This window comes from Oncorhynchus masou, chromosome 12 (assembly GCF_036934945.1).
Source record: "Oncorhynchus masou masou isolate Uvic2021 chromosome 12, UVic_Omas_1.1, whole genome shotgun sequence".
Taxonomy (NCBI): domain Eukaryota; kingdom Metazoa; phylum Chordata; class Actinopteri; order Salmoniformes; family Salmonidae; genus Oncorhynchus; species Oncorhynchus masou.
In genome coordinates, this window is record NC_088223.1 from 62,068,792 (window position 1) to 62,081,148 (window position 12,357).

The 12,357-nt window shown below is 44.8% G+C and overlaps 1 protein-coding gene across 1 annotated transcript in view; it reads right to left on the minus strand.

The window, feature by feature from the left end:
• Positions 1-12,357, minus strand: part of LOC135549376 (glutamate receptor 3) — a 107,845-nt gene that overhangs the window by 66,999 nt on the left and 28,489 nt on the right. The window contains exon 3 of the mRNA XM_064979363.1: positions 6,243-6,482. Coding sequence (XP_064835435.1) covers positions 6,243-6,482 — 240 coding nt within the window. The remainder of the gene's footprint in view (positions 1-6,242; positions 6,483-12,357) is intronic.

Here is a 12,357-nt window from a genome sequence, read left to right on the forward strand (position 1 = left end):
TTTACAAATGAAAAGCCCACCCACCCATACAGTACAATACACCACCTCGTTTTTACCTTCATCTCATACTCTGACTGAGAACTCTGACTGAGCGTGCAATTTTTAAAACACACTGTACAGTACCTCCATAAAGCTTCAGTTGATCTAAAGCTAGACCTGTATCATCTATCTCTAGAGTAGATATAGTTGGGCATTCAAAAAGGATTTGTTTACCATCACAGAATCGTCCAAGGACACAGAGCTCCAAATTGGACCGACCCAATGTTCTCCATGTTTCGTGTCAGGTTGGGCCCCCCTGAGAGAGACACACAGGTCCTATAGAGAATAAGGACTTGACTTGGAGAACTTGAGAGCCAGTTGAAATCTTGAAGTTTCAAGGAAGAGCTAACAAGAGTGGGAGAGAGGGACCACACAGACAGACGGAAGGCAGAGCCAGTGATGGGGAAGAAGAGATAAACAGCGTTTAGCCACAGCAGGCTGCCTGTGCTCATTGATTTGTACAGCGTGGCCCAGCCTGGGCTGGAAGTGAAGATGGAGTAGAGAGATCAATGAGATGGAGAGGACAGGAGCGCCTGGTTTGTGCCGCTCTCTCTTTCTCTTTCTGTTTCTCTCTGTCTGTCTCTCTAGCTCTCTCACACTGTGTTAATGAGCCTGTGCCTGACTGCTGAACGCAGCCATTTAGCACTGTGCAATTAATCAGACTTTTCCCTGCAGAGAGGAAGCCAGTGAGACTTCCAGCAGGGGAGCACTGTGATTTTACTCCCATACATGCAATTTCCACCTCAAACCCTACCTTCCCCTACTGTCAGGGTTAACATGGGGACCAGAGAAAAGCTGTAATTTTGCCTGTACTATTGTAGTCTTTGGTTAAAATGATTTCATAAGATTATTCCAAAGCAAGGCAACAAAAAAGTTTACTACAAAGACCTATATCCTACAAGAAATAGGTCAGTCAGTAAATATTATGGTATTTACACAGTATTTACACAGTATGTTAGTCACATAAAATGACAAATAAAAAGTAGACCCTCTTACAGCAGTGTGTGTCTGTTTGTGGACATTATATGAAAAGGGTTTTGATTTCTCATATAAAAAATGTATCCGCTTTAGGGCATATTCAACAATATATTATTCAAAACAAACACTAACGGGTTCTAGCTCTTGAGTCAAAGGCACAAATCAATTCCATTCAAACACACTACTTTATTGATCATTTTTCTTCAAGGACTTGAGGTGCAGGGTATACAAACTAAACCCCATTTCTGTAAACAAGAACTAGTGGTGAAGGACTCAAAACACTCTTCAAGGTCTCAATAGCAAAATCAATGGGATTTAGATTCAACACAACAATGGATACGGAATTTTCTAGGCATTTCCAGCATGATGGGGAGGTGGAATCAATGAGGATAAAAGAGGAGAATATGACTGCCGGTGTGAGAGACACTCACCAAGAGGCCAAATCACATTTGAAATGGAATGCTCCATGGACATGGAAGGCGGGGTCAGAACCTCTGGGTGTTTATTTTCCTCCACACTCAGTCTCACAATCCCAGTGAAAATGTAGGCGGGAGATTGCTATGTTATTGTACCTTGCCATAGTAACACATCTTCCTATTACAACCCAGTGTCTCAGAGCCTAAGCAGAGCTTACAGCCATGATGGGGTTAACCTCACTGGGATCCAGGAGAGTGGATTTGCATCCTTCACTATTACCATTTTCATGCCTTTTGTTGTTATTTCAAGCTTGAGAGGGGAAGGGACTAGACTCACTAGAGTTATGTATATGTTTCTTCCTTTCATTTCTTGGTTCCTTTTGTTTGGGTGTCTCTGTTCGGGTGTTTGATGGCTTTGTCATCAGTGATGGAGAAATCATCCCACTGGAATTTGAGAGCCTCCCCAACTTCAAAAAGCTTCCTCTTGTTTTTGTAACAGGAAGTCCATATCAATGTTACCCAATAGTAAAGTGCCATTTAAAATGTCATTTTTAAAAGGTGGAATTTAGATGAGTGGTGATCACTGTAGAGCCTAAACACTATGTTCTGATCCACTTGGGGAACAGAACAGCGAAGGGTTGGTAAGAACAGGAGGAGCAGGAGGGCTCTCTAGCCTTTCTTGCCTCAGAGCAAACACAAGCTGTGTGTAAGGCATACACAGCACAGCATGTGGGGTAAGAATCCAAACGACAGTGGCTCAAGTGCCAATGTTGCTGTCAGCCAAAGGCCCATTGGACCGAAAATCCATTTCCTATGACACAAACACTGCAGCGACTTGATGGGGCTCTCCACTCCTGTCATCCGTTTGGCGGGTTGGAGTTATGGTTTTTCTTTACTGCTTTTTTGTCATGCTGTGGAAATGGGGAGTGTGTTACAGATGGTAGTGATCTCGCCCAGACACAGCAGGTGGAAGGGCCTCCATAAGTCAAGTAAAGCTGTAAGGGGCGAATCAGGAGGCACATGGAGGAAGGTTGATTGTGCCCGAGAGAGACAATAAACCCCGTAATCACCTTTCCTCCACCATAGCAGCCAACCAATTATCAGCTGGTACGGCCTGCCGCAGATACACAGACACTAGGAAACACTACCCATGTTTATGTTTCTGACAGGCAAACCCCAATTTCAAAGCAATTGGCACTTTCTTAATATGGTTTAGGATGGGATAGAACATCTGGAACACCATGAAGAAAGGCTGTTAGCTACTACCATCTCAGTTAGGGTTGTGTGCTGTGGTGGTGAAGAGGGGATTTTTTTTTTAAACTACCGCTTTGAAATAAACCTATTCAATTATTTGAGAAAATATGTTAGAAGTGAGCAATCTTTTTTTCTCGTTGAAAGTTGAACAAAATGGTTTGATGAGAACCATTGACAAACCTGTCAACGTGGGTGATGGATAAAGTACCCACCATGCTGGAGTTAATGCAAGCCAGCAAGGAAACCTCTTGAACGCACTGTAAAAGCTGGCTCAATGTAGGCTTAAAAGCACTTTGAATGCACTCTATATAAACCAGTAAACGATCCCAATACAATAATAGCCCTCCCCATCGCTATAAATCTAAAGTGGTATAGAATATGGTCTATTCTTTGAGAAAATACCTTATGTTTTGATAAAGCTCAATGGTGTTGGTGTTAGGAACCTCCCATGTGCCACAGAGGATAAAGACTACAACTAAGATCTCCTATAGCCAGAGGAAGAAATGGAAAATGTTTTACACTTTAGTTTTACACTATAGTTTAATGGTAAATAGTGGTTAGAGCGTTGGGTCAGTAACCGAAAGGTTGCTGGATTGAATCCCAGAGCTGACAAGATACAACTCTGTTGTTCTGCCCCTGAACAAGGCAGTTAACCCACTGTTCCCTGGGCGCCGAAGACGTGGATGTCAATTAAGACAGCTCCCCGACCCTCTCTGTTTTAGAGGGGTTGGGTTAAATGCGGAAGACACATTTCAGTTGAAGGCATTCAGTTGTACAACTGACTAGGTATCCCCCCCTTTCCCCTAAATGATACACAGGAGAGAAATGATGTGTAATTGTTAGCCTCAGCCTTTTCTCCTACCAGCAGTATCTAATTACAGCAACAACATGGTACTGTAAACAAAATACCTGTTCCTGTACAGTATGTCTCTCTCTACAGCCAGCTTTACAGTACAGTAGCCTGGTCCAGTACAGTATGTCTCTCTCTACAGCCAGCTTTACAGTACAGTAGCCTGGTCCAGTACAGTATGTCTCTCTCTACAGCCAGCTTTACAGTACAGTAGCCTGGTCCAGTACAGTATGTCTCTCTCTACAGCCAGCTTAACAGTACAGTAGCCTGGTCCAGTACAGTATGTCTCTCTCTACAGCCAGCTTTACAGTACAGTAGCCTGGTCCAGTACAGTATGTCTCTCTCTACAGCCAGCTTTACAGTACAGTAGCCTGGTCCAGTACAGTATGTCTCTCTCTACAGCCAGCTTTACAGTACAGTAGCCTGGTCCAGTACAGTATGTCTCTCTCTACAGCCAGCTTTACATTACAGTAGCCTGGTCCAGTACAGTATGTCTCTCTCTACAGCCAGCTTAACAGTACAGTAGCCTGGTCCAGTACAGTATGTCTCTCTCTACAGCCAGCTTACATTACAGTAGCCTGGTCCAGTACAGTATGTCTCTCTCTACAGCCAGCTTTACAGTACAGTAGCCTGGTCCAGTATAGTATGTCTCTCTCTACAGCCAGCTTTACATTACAGTAGCCTGGTCCTGTACAGTATGTCTCTCTCTACAGCCAGCTTAACAGTACAGTAGCCTGGTCCAGTACAGTATGTCTCTCTCTACAGCCAGCTTAACAGTACAGTAGCCTGGTCCAGTACAGTATGTCTCTCTCTACAGCCAGCTTTACAGTACAGTAGCCTGGTCCAGTACAGTATGTCTCTCTCTACAGCCAGCTTTACAGTACAGTAGCCTGGTCCAGTACAGTATGTCTCTCTCTACAGCCAGCTTAACAGTACAGTAGCCTGGTCCAGTACAGTATGTCTCTCTCTACAGCCAGCTTTACATTACAGTAGCCTGGTCCTGTACAGTATGTCTCTCTCTCTACAGCCAGCTTTACAGTACAGTAGCCTGGTCCAGTACAGTATGTCTCTCTCTACAGCCAGCTTTACAGTACAGTAGCCTGGTCCAGTACAGTATGTCTCTCTCTACAGCCAGCTTTACAGTACAGTAGCCTGGTCCAGTACAGTATGTCTCTCTCTACAGCCAGCTTTACATTACAGTAGCCTGGTCCTGTACAGTATGTCTCTCTACAGCCAGGTTTACAGTACAGTAGCCTGGTCCAGTACAGTGTGTCTCTCTCTACAGCCAGCTTTACAGTACAGTAACCTGGTCCAGTACAGTATGTCTCTCTCTACAGCCAGCTTAACAGTACAGTAGCCTGGTCCAGTACAGTATGTCTCTCTCTACAGCCAGCTTTACATTACAGAAGCCTGGTCCAGTACAGTATGTCTCTCTCTACAGCCAGCTTTACAGTACAGTAGCCTGGTCCAGTATAGTATGTCTCTCTCTACAGCCAGCTTTACATTACAGTAGCCTGGTCCTGTACAGTATGTCTCTCTCTCTACAGCCAGCTTTACAGTACAGTAGCCTGGTCCAGTACAGTATGTCTCTCTCTACAGCCAGCTTTACAGTACAGTAGCCTGGTCCAGTATAGTATGTCTCTCTCTACAGCCAGCTTTACATTACAGTAGCCTGGTCCTGTACAGTATGTCTCTCTCTCTACAGCCAGCTTTACAGTACAGTAGCCTGGTCCAGTACAGTATCTCTCTCTCTACAGCCAGCTTTACAGTACAGTAGCCTGGTCCAGTACAGTATGTCTCTCTCTACAGCCAGCTTAACAGTAAAGTAGCCTGGTCCAGTACAGTATGTCTCTCTCTACAGCCAGCTTTACAGTACAGTAGCCTGGTCCAGTACAGTATGTCTCTCTCTACAGCCAGCTTTACATTACAGAAGCCTGGTCCAGTACAGTATGTGTCTCTCTACAGCCAGCTTTACATTACAGTAGTCTGGTCCAGTACAGTATGTCTCTCTCTACAGCCAGCTTTACAGTACAGTAGCCTGGTCCAGGACCAGGAATATCCCACCCTGACAGATTGGAGTGTCATTAGTGTTCTGTCTTAAGGCTGAACTCTCCAGATGTCGACCTTCACAGAGCAGGATGGAGACCTCTGCTAGCTCCCTCCATCAGCCTGTGTCTGCTGCTGGGGTACAGTGGAGAGGGAAGGGGGGGCATGAAGGACGTGTAAAAGTCACATTGTGTTGTGGCTCCTTTGTAATTGGATTATATAGTCTAAATTATATTCAGAGGATTAGAGGCTGGTAGCGTATTGACTCTGAGGGAGCTCCTCAGAGTCACACTACAGCACAGCAACAGTCACACAGACAGGAACGTCACCTGCCTTGGACTCATTTACTGAAGCAGCCAGGGGCCTGTTTAATGTGGAAGCCAAGGAAAAGCCTCCAGACACTAAAGCACTTTAGGCATCATTACAGGCCCAGATTTAAAGCTTTTAGATCACTCTTAAAATGAGGACTGGGGATCAGAGGATTTCCACACTGAGGGGAAATAATTATATACTTCATGGCTTAATGTGAGGTGACATGGATGGAGGCGAGAGGAGCTATGGCTTTACCAGAGAGCCTCTTTGTACAGTATAGTACAGTATCTCATGTGTGTTGCCAATGCAATGAAGTCTGTCAGAATGTTAGCCAGGCTGTTTCTTACCCCTCTCGGTGTCATAGAGGTAGACAAACTTCTCCCACTTGTAGTGGGCCAGCAGGCTGAGGACAGCTCCCCGTAGAGGAGGCCTCATCTGGATGACAAACTGCACGTCGGCATCGGTGGGGAAGCTGGGTGTGATGAAGGAGGTGTGCAGAGCCCCACAGAACGAGGTCAGCGTGTTCATGGACTTCTGGTCGTAGAAGCCGAAGATGGCGTACACTCCTCTGGAGAACTGGGAGCAGACTGGACAAACAGACAGACAAACAGACCATACAGTCAGTTCTGGGTCGGAACATAGTCAACCTAGAAAGACAAAACAGTCTGTTTGAGTAAGTTCAGGTGAGGGCCAGAACTCAGAAGACAGTCAACCAAACAGGTTGGTTAGGATTAGGACACAGTCAATCAAGCCTCCAGGCAGACCACAAGCAGACAAATGAAGTAATCTCTTCCCACATTCAGACATCCAGGTGAGGGCCAGAAGACAGTCAACTACACACAGTCCAATAAGGCCATATCGCTCCCTGCAGTCATAGAACATAACACATAGCCGGACATGTATTTATTCATTTATTGACTGAGAACACATTCTCATTTACAGCAATGACCTGGGGAATAGTTACAGGGGAGCAGAGTGGGGATGAATGAGCCAATAAGAAGCTGGGGATGATTAGGTGGCCCTGATGCTATGTGGGTTGGAAATTTAGCCAGGACACCGGGGTTAACACACCTACTCTTACGATAACTGCCATGGGATCTTTATTGACCAGAGTCAAGACACCTGTTTAACGTCCCATCCGAAAGAAGGCACTCTATACAGGGTATTGTCCCCAATCACTGCCCTGGGGCATGGGGATATATTTTTAGGGGACCAGACGAAAGAGTGCCTCCTCCAACATGATCAGATCTCAAAATAATAGCTACCAAGTAGAGAGAGAGAGAGAGAGAGGATGGATGAATCAGAATATTGTAGGATGTAGATGTGATGGTGGAGTAATAGAGAATTCAAGGGAGTTCATGTGTAGAAGATGAACTATTACTTGTAAGGTTGTGAAGAAGCGTTAATCTATATAAATCGGAAAATAAATGGTGACTATTTGAATAAATGACAGCCGTGTGGGATGCGCGTTCCCATGGCAGTGCTCTCTGCCTCGCTGTGCCCTTCACTTCTCCTTGGACAATGTATCTGCTTGGTTAATCAACTAGAACTAATGGGGGAAATCAGTGCACTGGCCACTGCTCTTAATGGACAAATAACTCCTACCACCATGCAGGACGCAGGCAGGCATTGTTGCAGCATAGGGCTGTGCTCGCTGGTCGCTGCAGTATAAATTGATTTATAAGAAGCTGCTATATAGGGCCATCTGTGGGGATGATGAAAATTAGCTCTGGCTATAAACACTATGTACAATGCACCGTGTACTTGGTCTAACAAGATGTAGATATTAGATTTTTACACAACAAATAGGTGAACAAACCTCTCTTGTGAATGTACAAAAGTTTTTAAACAAGCTCCTATGTCCCTCCTTATCTCTGTCTCCTATAAATATTTGTTTTAAGTGGAATGGACATTTGTGAACCCTGAATAACAACTCTACTGATAACAACTCCACTGTCCCACACCATCTGGCTGATTCCTCAAGCTCTTTGCCCTCCGTGGACTCTGCTCCTCCTCTCCCCTCTTGACCTGACTGACTTCTTTATTAGAAAATGAAAATGTTGCTGAAAATGTTCAGGTTTTTTTCACAGCGTGGTCTGCTCTTGTTCTCAGCATGCAAAATTAGAAAATGAAAGAAATAACCATTGACAAGGAATGCAGTATTAGAGCTTATCGAATAAATAGGGGCCTAACCCTCAAATAAATCTCCTGGAAGCCTTGAAACACCACAGCATTGTTGCTGCATAAAACTAGAAAGACCGACCTTTGGAGTGGATTGGTAAAAAGAGAACAGTCTGGAGACACACCTGACTCATTTCTCGCTTCTGTGATCTTCCAGTATTATTTTCAAGTTCAATGCTGCATGTTACACAACACTGTTTTAAAGGCATCTCAGCATCTTTCCTCCATCCAGCCAAACATTCACTACACATTTCTCTACCCATCTAGCATGCTTCAATTCAACCACTTATCCATCCATCAAGGAATCATCCCTCCCTCCATCCATCCGTTCATGGCCTTCCCCTTTGGTCTGTGCACACATCAGATGGATGTGTGTTTGTTCTGGGGCCAGGGGCAACACCAGCATAATGACTCTACTACTGCAGGTGTATGTCTGTGTGAAGGTAAAGCATTCCATCTGCTTGGAATAACGAGTGACAGATGAGGCTGAAACTACTGCACGTGGCAGGAATTGACATGAGGCTGTTGTGGCATTGTTTCATAGTCTAATCATATAATGTTTTTCTGCAGGCTTGAAGTACCTTTTTTAATTGAATGTGTTCTCCTCCCTCTCCCTTTGAAGAGGCTTAAAAGATAGGCATATAAGAAAATGTCAGAGTAGATTCCCATGCACTGCTAGTCCTCATATACAGTACCACAGCCTCTCTCAAAGCCAGCCCATGGCCTAAACAATAACAACCACACACTCCTTAGCTTACAAACCTGACATATCACAGACCTGATATATTGACTAATACACACATGCAACTGAGACACATTTATTTTTAAAGACAACCAATTCCAAGTCTATGGATTTTGACTCAAGACAAAGACTGTTTTCTCCACTACATACCAAGGGAGCCAGGCTCTGGTGATAAAAGAAATAGAATCCCTTCCAAGCCCTGGTTTTCAATGCACGGAAAATATTGGATTTGTAATTTTCCACAGCAAAGGGGAGGCTTTAACTCATGCTATCAATACATACTGTAGCATGGAACAGCCATATCATAATAATGCAGTGCTAGCATGTTTGCTGCACAAAACGATAATAGCTTCTGTTTCATCAAGGTTAAATATAGCCCCAATTCTCCTTCTGCACTAATGAGATCATACATCTGGCTCCGGGAGTGGACTAACTGCTGGTATAACAGCATCATCTGGGCTCCGGGAGTGGACTAGCTGCTGGTATAACAGCATAATCTGGGCTCCAGGAGTGGACTAACTGCTGGTATAACAGCATCATCTGGGCTCCGGGAGTGGACTAACCGCTGGTATAACAGCATCATCTGGGCTCCAGGAGTGGACTAACCGCTGGTATAACAGCATCATCTGGGCTCTGGGAGTGGACTAGCTGCTGGTATAACAGCATCATCTGGGCCCTGAGAGTGGACTAACCGCTGGTATAACAGCATCATCTGGGCTCCGGGAGTGGACTAACTGCTGGTATAACAGCATCATCTGGGCTCCAGGAGTGGAGTAGCTGCTGGTATAACAGCATCATCTGGGCTCTGGGAGTGGACTAGCTGCTGGTATAACAGCATCATCTGGGCTCCGAGAGTGGACTAACCGCTGGTATAACAGCATCATCTGGGCTCCAGGAGTGGACTAACCGCTGGTATAACAGCATCATCTGGGCTCCGGGAGTGGAGTAGCTGCTGGTATAACAGCATCATCTGGGCTCCGGGAGTGGACTAGCTGCTGGTATAACAGCATCATCTGGGCTCCGGGAGTGGACTAGCTGCTGGTATAACAGCATCATCTGGGCTCTGGGAGTGGACTAGCTGCTGGTATAACAGCATCATCTGGGCTCCAGGAGTGGACTAACCGCTGGTATAACAGCATCATCTGGGCTCCGGGAGTGGAGTAGCTGCTGGTATAACAGCATCATCTGGGCTCTGGGAGTGGACTAGCTGCTGGTATAACAGCATCATCTGGGCTCCGAGAGTGGACTAACTGCTGGTATAACAGCATCATCTGGGCTCCGGGAGTGGAGTAGCTGCTGGTATAACAGCATCATCTGGGCTCCGGGAGTGGACCAGCTGCTGGTATAACAGCATCATCTGGGCTCCGGGAGTGGACTAACCGCTGGTATAACAGCATCATCTGGGCTCCGAGAGTGGACTAACCGCTGGTATAACAGCATCATCTGGGCTCCAGGAGTGGACTAACCGCTGGTATAACAGCATCATCTGGGCTCCGGGAGTGGACTAGCTGCTGGTATAACAGCATCATCTGGGCTCCAGGAGTGGACTAACTGCTGGTATAACAGCATCATCTGCTGGTATAACAGCATCATCTGGGCTCCAGGAGTGGACTAACCCTGGTATAACAGGCTGGACTAACCGCTGGTATAACAGCATCATCTGGGCTCCAGGAGTGGAGAGCTGCTGGTATAACAGCTGGTATAACAGCATCATCTGGGCTCCAGGAGTGGACTAACCGCTGGTATAACAGCATCATCTGGGCTCCAGGAGTGGACTAACCGCTGGTATAACAGCATCATCTGGGCTCCGAGAGTGGACTAACCGCTGGTACAACAGCATCATCTGGGCTCCAGGAGTGGACTAACCGCTGGTATAACAGCATCATCTGGGCTCCGGGAGTGGACTAGCTGCTGGTATAACAGCATCCCTGTGATCATGGCCTGGTCTGGCAATGGGGACGCACAACACTTTCTTTATTACAAGAGTGAATCAAAGCCCCTGGTAACAGGCCCTGTTCTACTGTTCTAGGGTAATTCACAGCTCTGTTCTATATGCTAACTAGCCTGGTTGCCATCTCTGTTCAGCTATTACATTCCACTCCTTGCCACTCCTGTCATTAGACAAAGAGACTGGCCTTTCAGCAGTATTCAAATATGACTATTCTATCATTAATGAGCTCAAGGAGATGGGAGGATTTGATCCTGATTCGATAACCCTCAATTCAACGTCTATTCCACGTTGGTTCAATGTAATTTAATTGAAATGTGCCCAGTGGGAGCTATCATCCAATCACAATTTTATACAAATTAGACTGATAGAACGTTTTCCTAACTTAATTCATACATTTGATTGTAAACATTCTAACATTGGGCATTCTTTAATACATTTGATTATAAACATTCTAACATTGGGCATTCTTTAATACATTTGATTGGAAACATTCTAACATTGGGCATTCTTTAATACATTTGATTGGAAACATTCTAACATTGGGCATTCTTTAATACATTTGATTGGAAACATTCTAACATTGGGCATTCTTTAATACATTTGATTGGAAACATTCTAACATTGGGCATTCTTTAATACATTTGATTGGAAACATTCTAACATTGGGCATTCTTTAATACATTTGATTGGAAACATTCTAACATTGGGCATTCTTTAATACATTTGATTGGAAACATTCTAACATTGGGCATTCTTTAATACATTTGATTGTAAAAATGTGGGGAGTACAGAAAATTCCCCTTTATTGCATTTTTACCACCAGCCACTGTGAGCACAACATTGTCAACGCTGTAGCCTATTTTATATCCATCAAGCAAGAGCAAGGTGCCTCTTTCCTCGAATATATCAATTTTTTTATTGATCAAGTGACCTATCTATATTGCTACTTCTGGGACACGAATTGGGCTAGGATATTGGTTTAAGAGCTATAAGGGACTGAACGTCATGTGTAATAAGGGTTACATGAACAAAATAGGACCTCTCTGAAATGAAAATGAATGGCCCTCTCTTCAGCCAAATATATTTTACTTAAACCCTCCCTGAACGCTTGAAGGAAAACAAGTGACCCTCCCCTATACCCAAAATAATAATTAAAACAAAGTGGATAGCACAGAACACCGCAGAATCTTTTTTAATAGCACACATATTACCGGAATTATAGGCTAAGAATGGAAAGGGAGATAGGCCTGTGTTCATAGTAACATATTTGTCCAATGACAAATAAGTGTATCTTGTTTGCAATTAAACTGTCCCTGTTTTGAAATAATTAAATCTGAGACGTCATTAGGAATCTGAGCATGGTACTTTTAAAAGTTAGGCCTACCTTCCATCCCAGACAGTAGGCCTACCTTCCATCCCAGACAGTAGGCCTACCTTCCATCCCAGACAGTAGTCCTTCTTCCCGTCCCAGACAGTAGGCCTACCTTCCGTCCCTGACAGTAGTCCTACCTCCCGTCCCAGACAGTAGGCCTACCTTCCATCCCTGACAGTAGAGCTACCTTCCATCCCAGACAGTAGGCCTACCTTC